This window comes from Sebastes umbrosus, chromosome 20 (assembly GCF_015220745.1).
Source record: "Sebastes umbrosus isolate fSebUmb1 chromosome 20, fSebUmb1.pri, whole genome shotgun sequence".
NCBI lineage: Eukaryota > Metazoa > Chordata > Actinopteri > Perciformes > Sebastidae > Sebastes > Sebastes umbrosus.
Window position 1 is genome coordinate 2799734 of NC_051288.1, and position 14787 is coordinate 2814520.

The 14787-nt window shown below is 40.6% G+C and overlaps 1 protein-coding gene across 1 annotated transcript; it reads right to left on the reverse strand.

The window, feature by feature from the left end:
* Positions 1 to 56: 56 nt before the first annotated feature.
* unk (unk zinc finger) lies at positions 57 to 14583 on the reverse strand. Its single transcript, XM_037754636.1, has 15 exons — positions 13886 to 14583; positions 13031 to 13240; positions 11287 to 11463; positions 11035 to 11165; positions 9404 to 9539; positions 9184 to 9301; positions 8448 to 8532; positions 8040 to 8347; positions 6185 to 6250; positions 5068 to 5251; positions 4869 to 4970; positions 4583 to 4768; positions 3628 to 3809; positions 3233 to 3493; positions 57 to 2175 (listed from the first exon to the last, which is right to left on the reverse strand). The coding sequence occupies exons 1-15, from the start codon at positions 14032 to 14034 to the stop codon at positions 2020 to 2022; spliced, it is 2451 nt and encodes an 816-aa protein (XP_037610564.1). The 5' UTR covers positions 14035 to 14583; the 3' UTR covers positions 57 to 2019.
* Positions 14584 to 14787: the final 204 nt, after the last annotated feature.

The following is a 14787-nucleotide window of genomic DNA, read 5'->3' on the forward strand; positions in this document are numbered from 1 at the left end:
AGACAGAGAGAGAAACAGTCCCAGGAGGGGATTCAACCATAAACAAACACACAGACAATGTTTTCCTCCAAAAATATACTATATTTGTTTTAATGATCTGTACCAAAAAACAAAGAAATATCCACTCAGAAAGAAACACTGGTGTTGGATGAGTTGTGTCTGGACAGTATGCTGAGCATGGGTTTACCAAAGACCATCACAGTGATCATGAACACTTTCACTCCTGCATTTAAACCTCACACACCATACATATCTGTCTGCTTCCTGATGCTTTGTCCAATCAGTGCAAGAGATAAGTATGACATCACTTAACTATGTGTGTGAATATATATATAATATATATATTAGACTACATTTGACACACGGTGAAATGTCAAAGATTACTACAAATGTAAAAATTTTGGCAGAAAAACCTGTCACATTGATTTTAAACATAGAAAATGGGCTGGTTTTAACAAAAGTCTGTATGTTTGAGTTAACATGAAAAGCGTTGAAGTAAAAATTAAAAATATGTAATTTCAAAGACTACACAAGTTGACTGAGTACATTTGCCTTGATTGTGTTAACATGCTTTCCTCTTCCAGTTTATGTAGAAGAATATTAGAGAAAACCTGAGTGCTTTAACAGAGGCCATCTGTTGTCAATTTAAACAAATATTACTACATTATTTAAATATTTTCTGTTATTATTCAACAGTAATTGACCATTTTAAATGCATTTTGTAAAAAAAACCAAAAAACTAAATTAAACAAGAAATTCAATATAATCTAGACAAGCGCTACCAGCAGACTGGTTTGACGGCCCCCTTTTGGCTGCAGCGATATAGGATCATTGTCTGGATGATGCAGACAACAGACAACAGGCCCTTTTAAGTGTTTTCAGACCTTAAGACAGCTCATAACCCTGCTAACTGCTAACCTGCCGTGTCATCCATCCATCTAGAAGGTTTTGAGATCTTTGCCGTCACACAACACAACTAAATTTGTCTCTTTTCAGAAATGATAACAGTTACTCATGGTACCCTGAAATGGATGTAAACACACAGCAGAGTGTACCAGAGTGACACTACCTGGCCACCAAGCCTTATTTAGTTATACCTCAGCTAAGAAGACCATTGTAGTTTTACATTCACGTATGTGTTGTCACAAAGCATATGCATCTCATCCATGAGTACTGGTTTACTTCATTCTATATGGCATGAATAGTTAGTGGGCTTACTTTAGTAGAAAATAGTTGTCAGTTAAACTGCTTCTAATGAGGATTGCTCCTAACTGTGGATTATGATTATTGTGTTTTATGAGGACTGTGTATTCTGAGTATTGTGGTTTATGAGGACTCTGTATTCTTATTATTGTGCGTTATGAGGACTGTGTATTCTGAGTATTGTGGTTTATGAGGACTGTGAATAATCACGAGTAACTGCCTTGATTTCTGGAAAGAGGTCTCACAGTTCAATTATATATGAAATGTTTTGGAGCTTTGAGTGCCAAAAAACAAATGCCATTGACCTACAAAAGGTGACAGCGAACATCTTTAAACCTCAGCAAATCACACTGAAGCCATCCAGATGGATAGATGACACTCTGGAAATATGTTCTTTAGGGTGAGCTTATGCTTTAGAACATATCAAAATGTGATTTAGAACTATGTAAATGTTTCATAGTTAGGGTTAGAGAAGAAATAACAGCAGGTCTTAAAAGTTATTTTCACAAATCGAGAACAGGGGTAAAGAACAGTGTTGCTGGTCAAGAGTAAAAAGTACTGGTGTTCCACGGGTAACCACTAGAAAAATGATGAATCCTAAATTCCACATTAAGAGCTTTCACTTAGCGACCTGTGCTGGTCGTTCATCAGTAAACGTCATCTTAAAAATACAAAACCAGATCAGCGCTTGTGTTGTTACCACATTATAAAATGACCTCGACGTAATTTTGAATGGCGATTGAGATCCAAGGCTGGTATCTGTGGAATCAGGACTGACTGGTCTGGAATCTGTGGTGGTCCGAGCGGGTTGCGGGGTCAAGAGAGCTGCTGCTCCAGGGTCTGTTCGGGGCAGAGTGGGCACTCTGTAGAGGTGGAGCAGCTCTCACACTGTAGTCCGTGGCCACAGGGCAGGGACACCGAGCCCTGCTCTCCACACGTCACACAGCACTGTCTCTGTTTCCTGTACACCACCTGGGGAAATGCAGAGGGAAACATTTACACCTCTTAAACTGAAGAACATTGGATGATTTAGGGGAACACAAATAGTGTTCACTACTATTTTGTGAGCAAAGTAAAACTAAGAATCAAGGTCAATTCATGGAATATTAATCATGATCACGATTTTGGCTTCCTTAAAATATTTGGAACAACTAACTTAATCAGACAAGTATAATAATGTAATTCATTCTCATGATTGTGCTCAGAATGACCGGCTCGTCTGCCGACAGCACGGAGCCAAAGAGTAGGTGATACGTTCAAGCTCTACTCAGTAAAAATGAGTATTTGGCGAAGGTATATTATAACACTATCATGATGCGTTCAAATGTGATCTTGTAGAATGTAGTTCTTGGAGAGAAACTTGAATAAAATCCAGTTGTTTGAAGGAGATGTTTTCACATCAATAAAAAAATAGATATTAGAGAGAGAATTATGACCTGTTTAACTTCCTAACACTAGCTCAAAGCTGCTTATAATATATAATCAAAACTACTAATGCCAAGATTATTTTTTATCAAAGCAAATATTATTTATCAATTATCTCCTAATGATCTGCATTGTGTGTTAAATTCAAATAACCACTGTAGATGACAATAACAAAGTGAAAGGACAACATTTAGAACTTTTGACGGTTGGAAAGCAGTGCTCTGTTTTTTTAAAATGTGAAAGTGCAATACAAATATATTGTCCCTAAAATCTATGAATAATCGTGATAATAATCGTGATAATAATCGTGATCAAAAATAATCAGGATTATCATTTTGGCCATGATATTTGTCCACACGAAAATCTGGCCCAATATGACAAAGTAAGCAACTCTGGGAACATGCAACGGGCATTTGTGATTTGTTACTTTGGTACTCTATACACTGTAAAAAAAAGGTATCGCTAGATTATTTTATAACCCAAAAGTCTGATCATATGAGTTGTTGTGTAATCATTGATTAACTACCTAAAATTCTTTAAAATGCTAACAGTGCTTGTGTTGACAGATACAAGTACCTGTAAGTTATGAGTCTGTGGTATTTACCTGTTCTACAGCGTGTAGGCAGCTACACAGCTGAGCCTGCAAACTGAGGACTGACTCCAAGGGCAGTCGGTGTAGTAGCTGGAGTTGATGCAGCGCTAGATGGGGGTTGTCTCCACTCCTTAAGCTCTCCAGCGCCTCCTGTAGGAGAGAAGCCTGTCTCTGTGCCTCCTCCTCAGCCTGCTTGGCTCGCTCTGCTTCCATGGCTAACCGTGCTGCGTGGGCACGCGACTCCTCTGCATCTGCTTTCAGTGCAGCCCACGACTACAAGAGAAAGAATACCCGTTTCAAAACTGTGATTCATTTCATTGCGATGTGTATTAACGTGCAGCACTTTGCATTGACTCAAACAGCCATTTCACAGACATGCGTGCACACATGGCCCGCTACCTACCTACCTGAGCTGTGTGTCTCCAGCTGTGACCCCACTGCTTCAGAGCCCTGTGAGCGTCCTCCAGCTCCTGTTTGAGCCTGGAGGTCTCTGCACAGGGGCCAGAGGGCAGAAGGGTGGGAGGGGTGCCAGGGGAACCCTGGCCTGATGGAAAATGCTCCCAGATATTAGTGCTCATACCATTCAGACCTACAACGAAAAGAATACGTATAAACAAAATATCATCTTCATATATCTTTTTATCCCTCACAACAACACTTGATGTCTTAATGCCCTGACACACCAAGCCGGCGGTCGGCCGTCGAACAGTTTGGGGTAATTGGTGAGCGGCCGTCGGACTATTTTTTTCCGGTGTGTCCTGCATCATCGGCTCTAGTCTGCCCGTGTCAGAGGTTTTTCAGCCGATTCAGCTTGTTGAATCAGTGGCGGTGCCCGTCGGTGAGAGAAATCAGTGACTGGCTGTTCAACTTAAAGGAATCAGTGCACGAGAAGGAAGCGGAAGTGAGGAAACGAGTTAAGTCAAGAGGGTACACAGAGAAGGCTATTCTCATTTTCATCTTCATTTCATGCGATTATTCCAATACACGGATATTTCCACAACGACATGGCCATCTGGAATGAAGCTAAGTGGTGAGTGAGAGTGGTGAGAAAATGGTCGGCAGACGCCGCTTTGTTTCATGTACGTATCATAACAACGGCTTGTGTATCCGCCGTCCTCGGTCTTCTGGTTTCCCTTTTTGAATGATGAATACAGACTACCGCCACCTGCTGGTGTGGAGAGTTATTTCCTGTCACGCAGGTACAGAACGTCCGTGGTAATTGGCTGTCAGCTGTAGTCTTTGCGGTGTGTATGAGTGCAACTTTTTGGCCAAGACAAAGGCGACGCAACTGGTGGCCTTCGTCACCGCCAGGTCTTTGATGTCGGGTTGGTGTTTCTGGGCCTTTAAATCAAAACAACAAACCTAAAGAGCTATGAGATGGTCCCAAGAAGGTGCTTTCTGATTGGCTGGGTTGTGACAGGTGAGAAGTAAAGAATGGTGAAGTGTGCGGCCTGATTGGGGGAGACGGTGAAGGGGAGCTAAAAGGAGCAGAGCTGCTAAAGGATCCTGGGATATTGACTGGGGCAGAACTCTGGAACTGGCTGCCTCCTATAAAGGGAGACAAATAATGATGAGTTATATTTATGTACATTTGCATACAGCTAAATGATGTATTCATATTTTCATTTCTTGTGTTCTTGTGAAATACCCAGCATAACTCCCACACTGGGCAGAGCAGAGCTGCTCTCCAAGCTCCTCTCCAACACCGACACGCCGAAATCGTTCAGGTCCAGATCATCCAGGGCCGACTCTATAATACACATGACACAGTTCAGAACTATGTCACATTTACAGTCATTTCAGATTGTCACAGATGTGGATTCAGAATTTTGTACACCTTCACCTACCTACAACTGACTCTACGGTCTCACTGGTGGGGTAAAATGGCAAGGCGTTGGCGTTCATGCCCGAGGAGATGCCGGATCCCGGTGGTCCGAGAGGGGCGGGGCTGGGCGGGGTGGCGGCCAGACTGGAAGGGATGCTGGAGGACAGACTCAAGGGGCTTCCCACGGGCAGAAACACTAACAAGTCCTAAAAGAGAACCAATTTGATGTATTTGAAGAAACAGGCGTTAGGTTTATACTTGTGTCCATGCAGCAATATTATTATTATTAAAGGGCCGGTCCATCTGCATACTTGTTTTCAAATGGAAACGCCCACTCAAGCGTTAGCAAAAAGCAGTGATGTAGGTTACCAAAGTAAGCTAATCAATAAGGGTCAGTTTGGATTTTTTGAGGAGGGGTTGTATGTATACTCTAGTGTTCTGCGAGGTAAAATTACTGTTTTTGTCAATGGAGTCTGGTGGCTTTGCAGAGAGCGATAGAACGGCTTGAGTTCCCCGTCAGAAATGTCTGTCTGACGTCGAGGTATAAAAAAGAAAAATCAATATCACTTTAAGTGTACACTATATTTAAAATATTTTCACCCCTTGACCTCGCCATCAGGCAGCCCTTTCCAACGGGGAACTGAAGCTGTTATATCGCTCTCTTCAAGGCCACCTGACCAGACTACTTCCCGAAAACAGTAGTTTTACCTCGCAGAACACAGGAGTTGCTGGGGTACCGCTGCATCAATGGGTTAGTTAGTTTGTGTTACTGTGTGAGCATGCCGACTGACATCTCAGTGACTGTATATAATGTTAATACACTGGCTATAAGGATGTATATATACTGTATACTGTACATGTAGCAGCGTCATCATGCAGAAACCTACGTCAGGTCACATGGTTTTTAGAAGGGCTTGGGAAAATAGCATTTTGATGCTAAAACAAAATTTGAATATTTGAATTTGAATACAGAAGGAACACCATAAGCTACAGAATGATAGAAAAACTTTATTAAAAAAAAAGAGAGAAAATAATGTATGTATGTATGCAAGTATGTTGACCAGCTGAAAGTATGCAGAATTTTAGACTGCATAAAAAAAGATTAAAAACAACAAAGGAGTTCAAGGTTGTCATCGTACCTGTTTGCTTTGTGCTGTTGCCATTTCTCTGTTGCGCTGCTCAAGAGCAAAACTCCTTTGCTTTGCCTGAAACCACAAGCAATGTAAGAATGATGACATGGAAACATGCAGGATAAGCCATTTTTGTATTAACTATGACATCATGATTTTCCATTTGTTTCATTTAAATGTCCAGTGTGTAGGATCTGGTGATATCTAGCAGTGAGGTTGTAGATTACAACCAACTGAAACTTCTCCCGTGTGCCAAGCGTGTTGGAGAACTACGGTGTGGCCTTATCCAGAGCCAGTGTTTGGTTTGTCCATTCTGGGCTACTGTAGAAACACGGTGGCCGGCTTCATGCATGGTTATAATAGTTTCGAATTTGTTTTTAATTTCAGTTTAGTTTTGACTTTTCAGTTTCACTTTAGTTTAGTTTTCAGAGTGCGTTTGTTAGTTTTAGTTAAGTTTCAGTTTTTGAGAAAGGTATGGTTTTAGTTTTTATAAATTTTGTTTTAGTTAGTTTTTGTTAGGGCCGGCTATAATGTCTCAGAAGTATGTAGCATTAGGGCTGTCAATCAATTCAAATATTTAAATCACGACTAATCGGATGATTGTCCATAGTTAATCGCTATTAATCGCAAATGAATCGCAGATTTGTTATCTGTACCTTAAATGGAGATTTTGTCAAGTATTTAATACTCAAATATGCTGTAAGTAATGTAAATTATGTATTGCATATATTTATTATTGAAAATCAATTGACAACACAGACAAAGACAAATATTGTCCAGAAACCCTCACAGGTACTGCATTCAGCATAAAACAATATGCTCAAATCATCACATAGCAAACTGCAGCCCAACAGGCAACAACAGCTGTCAGTGTGTCAGTGTGCTGACTTGACTATGACTTGCCCCCAAACTGCATGTAATTATCATAAAGTGGGCATGTCTGTAAAGGGGAGACTCGTGGGTACCCATAGAACCCATTTACATTCACATATCTGGAGGTCAGAGGTCAAGGGTCCCCTTTGAAAATGGCCAGGACAGTTTTTGGGAGCGTTATTTTACCTCCTTCAACAAGCTAGTATGACATGTTTGGTGCCGATGGATTCTTTAAGTTTTCTGGTTTCATATGATGTATCTTCTCTCTACCTTTAAACTGAACTCGCCACAACCTCTGAAAGATCGATTGTGTTAAATCATTAAAGAAATTATTGGCATTAAAAAAAAATTGCGTTAACATGTTAACTTTGACAGCCCCTAAAATACAAGGTTGGAAGAAATGTGTAGGAATGGCCATGATGTTGAATGTTTAATCTTCGTGCTATTTTAGTGTCCGATGTGAAGCAATTGCAACATAACACCATCTCCTGGAAGGTCAAATCCATTCAGTTTCCTTGATTCAACGTCACAAAAGTTGACGGAAAATCCTCCTTTTTTTTCAGTCCTGATATATTATAGTTAAAAAATTAAAACTGAAATGAATTCATTTTACTTTATTCTTTTTTTTAACCAGGCAATATCATTTCGATTTTGTTTTAGTTTTTTTCTTATAGAATATAGTTTTTATTTAGTTTCACTTTATTAACAATATTTTTCACTGCTTATTTCCCTTTTAGTTTCAGTTTCAGTTTACTATAATAACCCCGGCTCTGTGAAGAGGACCCGCTGTGTATGTAGATATAAACGGCTTATTCTAAGCTAACAAAAACACAATGATTCTTATTTTCAGGTGATTATTCACCAAAGAAAACATACTTATTAATATCATATTCCATTTCTGCCAATAGATCCCCCTAAATGCTACACACTGTTCATTTAATACTATCTCATAATGCCCATGTGCCCCTTTTTCTTTGTCAGTCCTTCTCACCTGATCCTCCCTCTCAAATCCAGGTGCTCTGCCGTACCCTCCCTCTCCTGCCCAAGGAGACAGAGGCTCTGCTCTCCCACTCATGTCCTCGCACAGAGACAAAACACTACCCAGCAGCCCGTGCTCCGCTACACATGACCCTGCAGACGGGGAGAAGGGGTCTGAAAGAGAAGCAGATCTAGGCCCGGGCCCCATGTTGTGTCTGCTGGGACTTGAAGAAGCTTCTTGGGAAGGAAGAGGGTCTGGAGGTCTGGGGGGTGGAGGGGAGCTTGGTGTGGGGAATGGTGGTTCCTCTGGAACAAAGGGCCCTGGAGGAGGAAAAACAAAACAAAACATAATGTTTAATGTTTAATTGTAAAATCAATCATCAGCTGTTGAGGTTTTTAGAAATATATTGTGGGGACTTACTTTCAACATGAGCGAAGGCACAGAAGGGCCCTCTGGGACAGCTGCCACACTGCTGCATGTCATTACACTTTGTGGATTTATAGATCTGTGACAAAGTAACAAATCAACGCGTTGATACTCATTTCCTGTGATTTCTGGTCTACATTCTATAGACCCTTTTACAGCTGACGTCACGATTACATCACGGTGTTAGCTGGAGGCAAAACAAAGAAAAGACTGGAGGCACACACGAAGCACCTCAGAGTAGTGGGCTAAAGATACACATCTAAAATGTAATCTTGCTGTGTGGTTGGGTGCCAAAAACAATATTGCCTACATTTGAGATGACAAACTGTGATTCGAAGCTCTAGTAAGCAACTATATCTGTGAAGCATTTCAGAGATGGAGAGAAAATGTTGCTAATAGTTTAGCCTTCTGCTAACCGCAGCCATGAGCCATTGGTTGCAGTTAGCAGAAGGCTAGACTATTAAACTATTGAGTCGTCCTCTCCTCCCAAAGTAACATTAGTCTGTCAGTGGTGTAGGGGTCGGCTAATCTGGTGCCATTGGTTAATGTTAACTTTCTCAACTAACACTCGTGGTCCCGGAGAGTGAGTGTGACTGAACATAAGCCAACAAAACTTGCTAGCCAGCATTAACTATCATGTTCAGAGAATTATTCTACCTCCACTCAAAATACGTCATCATGTTAACTAACAGACAAGGAGTCTATAAGGTCTTTGCTGAAACAGACAAACCTCTGGGTGGAACTGCTGTTCTGTTCTTGTGTGGCAATACTGACATCCCTCCGCTCCCTCGCATTTACTGGGATCCCCCCATTCCTCACTCTGTTTCACAGCTGGACACGGCAACGCTCTGCGGCAGCAAGGACAAACTTGGTTAAACACATCCACAATCGGGCAAAAACAAAACCGTGACCTTTCAAATATTATCCTTTTACAAGCTATAATGGAGCACCTGTATTTGTGCTTGTGCGGGCTGCGTCTCCTGTCTTTACTGTTATGGTAATATGGACAGGCGTAACCTTGACGGCACAGACGAGGAGGTTTCTTACAGAGTTCTGTCTTGTAGTGGGACAGCACGTAGTTGTTGTCTAAGGAGATAAGACACAGAAGACACAGAAGGAGACAATGAGGCTAGTAGATGGCGAGGGCTGGTCAAGAGTCATCACATCAAGAAAACAGTAAAATGACTGGAGACCCTCCAAACAGAGAAAAGAGAGTGACGCTGTTTTCATAGCATTCATAGCAAAATATTAAAGGGGAACACCGCCTAAATTAAGAATTCCAATATGTTATTTCCATGGCCAAGGAAAGTTCAATCAATATTTGTGAACATGAGCTCCTCCCTCTCAAAGCCAGAAACCAGAGAAGTAAGTGTCAAACTTGTGATGTCATAGGGTATAAAGTGTGGAGCTGCTCCGTAGACAATGAATGGGAGACGGATTTTGTTTTTGTTTGTTTTTTTATCCCCAAATGAGCTTTATTCTATTGTAGTGTTGTCAGTTGTGAAACAGAAAATGTTCACATAAACTCAGAACGTTCCCCTGGGTGCTCTCAGTGTCATCTAGAACATCTCTCCACATTCATTGTCTGTGGAGCAGCTCCACAATTTGTACCCTATGACATCATAAGTTTGAGTTTTACCACTCTAGTTTTTGGATTTGGGAGAGAGTTGTTCACATTTACTAATATTTTTTGGACTGTCTTAGACCATAGGAATAACATATATGGTTTTTGAAAATGGGCGTAGTTCCCTTTTAAGGCCACGTTCAGTTTAAACATTCCCCTCTCTTTCTTTTGAATCACTGAATTTCATTTGAGGCCAGTCGTTGCCATGCTGCGGGGGTGCCAACACAAAAAAACGCAGGGATCATCCAGCAAAAAAGTTGGCATCTTTCACATTCCTGGTAAATTAATTTGTAACATATTTCTACACCATATTTCTACGGTTTACCTCGCAGTTAAAGATAACATAGCTGCCACTAGGGGTGTTAGGAAAATATAGAAATGATCGCAATATTACGTTTTGTGATACTATATCAATTCTGAAAAACACCATCAACTTTTAATTAATAATTTACGTGCAAAGATGAACTATATCAATACTTTATTTCATTTGCAAAGAGATGAGCCCTCTCAGTGTATGTGCCCTCTCAAAGCAGTGCTGTGATGTTGGATGTTACAGGGACTGTGATAAATGTAAATGAAGATCCCACTGTTCTGATTGCATAAAAAAGTTTATGTTTTTTACTCAGATTTTATGCATAGTATAACAGTTTTCCTAAAATTAAATCAAAAAGATCGGAATATATTGCCTTGCTTACAGTATCTCAATATGTCAAATCATAACTCCTATCGCATCGCCAGATTCTTGCCAAACACAGCCCTAGTTTCCACCGTGATACCATTCCAGAGATGTGAAATCCTGTCTCAAGTGTATTATAGATTACTATGCAGTGTTTATTTCTGGATCGTATTTCATGTCTCAGCAGTACCCGTAAACAAAACTTCTCCACCAATGCACCGCCTTGCTTTAATTTAACACAAGGCTTTTTTCAGTTTTAAAGTGCTGTAACACAGATGTACCTTGCCAGCGTGGTTCCTCACTCAGGATCTTCTCTATGAGAGCTGTGCTTGCTGCCTGTCCTGACTGTCCATCTCCTCCACCTCCCTCTGTGGGCCCCGAGCCCCCCTGAGACTCCATCACCTGCACTTCCCTGTGAAATTCACAGTGTAAAGACACTCTGTAAACACATGCAGCACAAATACACGTACAGAAACTGATATGAAGTCAAAAGGTCAATTGGTTACATGGTGAAAATTGAGTTATTTTGGCACCTGATATCATAAACAGGGCTGCGCAGGTCATGTGATCCGTGTGCAAAGGCACAGTGGGAACCGTTTTTGCTGCAGTGGCCTTTTGCATCTGTTTCATGAATACATGATCCCGTCTTATAGTAGCGGAGGTGGTATCTGCGCTCTGTGTCACCTGCTGTCCGATGTAGAAATGGGCATCTGGAACACACAGAAAAGAACATGGATACAAGGATTGCGTCCCAAATTCCATATTAACATGCTATTTAGTACGCTAAAACAGTGTATAAGATTTCTTAGTATGTCTGAAACCTTAGTATGAAACCAATAGTACGCAAATTGCATATTATTTGCGGTGAAATATTACCGCATGCAAACGCTGGACACTACGGCGGCCAAAATATCCCACAATGCAATGCGGTAGTAATGACAACATTAGCAACAGACGTTAACGGACAGCTCTGTAACATCAATAATGCTTCAATTAAGTGTAAGTATAAGATTTCACTTTGCTAGGTGTAATATATGTTTTAAATTAGTTCAGACTTTATGGCTCTCACAAGTCATCGTTGGGTCACATGAGGTTGGCACGGGTTACCATGGTTACATGTGTCCAACCGACAAGACAAGAACCAAGAACCAGCTTCATTTGCTTGGAATTTTGTTTTACAAAGTTAGGAAAGCAATGTTTAATTCAAGCCTAATGTTGCCTTACACATAAAAGAATAATTCCAGTCACTTCCACACAGTGAGACATACAGCTTATTAATTAAAGACTGTTATCAGATCCGTACTCGGTATCTGACAATAAACAAAGCCCAGGTATTGCTGTCGGTATCCGAACTGAAAAAGTAGGATCGGAGCATCCCTAGTAGTTTTATTGTAAAACATCGCAACTACACGTAATTCACAACATATTATGGTTCTTGTCTGAACTAAATCAAAATAAATTTATATTTTTTAGCAGCTAAACTTTTCCTTTCTTTAAGTCTGTAGGTCATTTTATTTTCTTCATTTGTTTTCTCTGCAACTAGACATTTTGAGATGAGAGCTGAAATGTTAATTTAGCACTCCACCAAGTGATTCATTAGCATGTATCAAAAACATCCCAGTTCCACCCTCAATGCTTTACATTTACATTCCCCATGTCTGTGATTGTCACCAAGAGGGTATCAGACAGACCATAATGGCTCAGCACATTTCAGTGTAAAAGAGTCCCACAGAGAATGGCTCTGTTCGGGTGTTAATGCTCACTGTGAAGATTATGCATCAGCCACTATTCACCTTGAACACCTCCAAGGTATTCAACTTGACTTATAATTGTGGACAGGGTGTGTCCTCAATCACTACTTAACTGCCTTTCACCCAAGGCTCCTTTGTCATGTGATACTCCACACATTCTGGTGATTCACTTGAACAATTCAAGATTTAAATGTAAAAGCTGACAAATGTTGGAGAGGAGACGGGGACAATGCTTTGGATGCCAGCTAGATTTAACCATTTAGAGTTAAAGAGGCTTCTGCAAACCCCAAAATGACCTACAGTAGGTCTATGGGATTTACAACTAAAGGCCAGGTCACCATTATCATCTTACTAGATACAGTGTGGGCCGCTTATGAAATTCAGTGCAAATAAAACAATAACACTTCCTCTTTATGGAGGTCCATGATTGTTTATGTAAATGTATTGGGAGGGGGGGCTCATGATAACCAATGCAAACATGATGTGAAACAGTCTTGTACGACACTGAAATATCAGTCTCACTCACTCATCTCCATCAGGGCAGGTGCCTGTTCCCTCATCATATTTGGTGCAGTACACATCTGGGCTGTAGTTGAAGGTCCCGTCCCGTCTGCGGATGGGTCTACGGCGCCGCTGGTTCAGGAAGTGCCAGTGGAAACAGGAAAAAGGCCTGTGTTGTGTACATTTATGCTGCACGAACAGGGGGCACTGCTCAGTTCTGAACTCCTTCAGATATCTGGGAGAGAGGAAAAGCAAGGGAGGGGGTGAAATACATTTCTAGAAAGTGGTACTGCCTTTTACAGTTTCTCAGACACAAGTGTGTTCATATTCATTTACAGTACAGATAGTGATTATTTCTCTAGAGATCCCTTATCTGTCTGCTGCTGCAAAAACTTCTTCCCCGGAAAGGGTCATTTATAATGCTTAAGTTGCATTAGGTTTATGCAGCAGTGAGACATATTCACAAATACAGAACTGAAATCCTGCTTGCTTATAGTGATTGTTTATCTATCCATCTTACAGATGTTCCTCCTCAACTTATTCTCTGCTGCTGTGACAGACTTCTAGGCTAATATATAATATAACTAAACTTGCATTAAGTTTATGCAGCAGTTAGACATATTCACAAACACAGATCTTAAAGTATACAGTGCCACAAAGCTTGTAAGACATGGCTCCTGTTAGTGAGTAACGTTAGGCCTCTTTATGGAGACCTGCTCCGGTTAATAAGCACATCATCACTCACTAGACTTGCTTCACTCATTCTAAAGAACAGGAAGTTCAGTTTTTTTCAGATACAGTTTAGCTGTAGTTTGGTATGTGCAGCTACACGTGAGGTTGTGTACACTTAGCTAGCTAATCCAGCTAACTAGCTACGTACGTGTAATGTTGAGGTTTCTCGGGCTGCACGTTCAACACGGTTGCGGGAGATGTCGAGCCTCCTGCGGGCGAAGACGAAGAGGACGAGGAGGGTCCCCCGGTGGTCGTCGCTGCCGAACATAACGGAGGCTGTGAGTGTGTTTTAGACATTATTTACCCGTTTGAAGCCTAACAACGAGAAGCTTGTTTTTAGCTTACTGGCTAGCTATTCTCACTAGCTTCAGAATCCGCATTCTACGACGATGTGAGCTTGCGCAAGGCAGCAGGAAGTAGTAGAAGGGGGACCGCACGGAACTCTGGGACATGGAGTTCAATCACAACTGAACTCATGATTGTGTAGATCATGAAATACTGGCGATATGAGGTCATTCACTGTGACAGTGCGTTACAACTGAAACATGGGACAATAAGGAGCGTTCACATTAGTGGTTTCTTATTTGTTGCATCTTATCGTATCGTAAATTGGTGAGCCTGGTTTGATAGCTCAGGGCTTTATGCCCTTTTCTATCTATAGGCAGTTATCATAGGAGGGAAGAGAGAGGAGATGGAGGAGGAGCCCAGTTGGTGCTGAGGCATCAATGTCCATGCCCGGCCAGTTGAGGTTATTTATTTTTTAATTTCTAATTTATAGATATATGTATATACATATATTTTTCCTTTTTTTTTCTTTTTTTCTGTATATACATATATTTTACGTTTTTTTTATTTTTTATTTTTTATTTTTTACGTTTTTTATATATATACATATTTTTTCCCTTTTTTAATTTTTTTAATTTTTCTTCCTTTTCCTCATAACAAAATTAAATTAAATGAAATATGGATAAAACAAAATGGAGGGAAAAATAAATTAAAGAAAGAAAGAAAAATAAATAAACCCATAAACCAATAAATAAATAAATAAAT

Bases quoted from the DNA above. Each gene is read 5' to 3' on its own strand.
- unk (XM_037754636.1), bottom strand. From the start codon at position 14,034: ATGTCTAAAACACACTCACAGCCTCCGTTATGTTCGGCAGCGACGACC. The intron at 11,166-11,286 runs GTGCCAAAATAA...TGAATTTCACAG, and splicing joins AGCCCTGTTTATGATATCAG to GGAAGTGCAGGTGATGGAGT. The intron at 5,252-6,184 runs GTACGATGACAA...GTTCTCTTTTAG, and splicing joins CAACAGCACAAAGCAAACAG to GACTTGTTAGTGTTTCTGCC.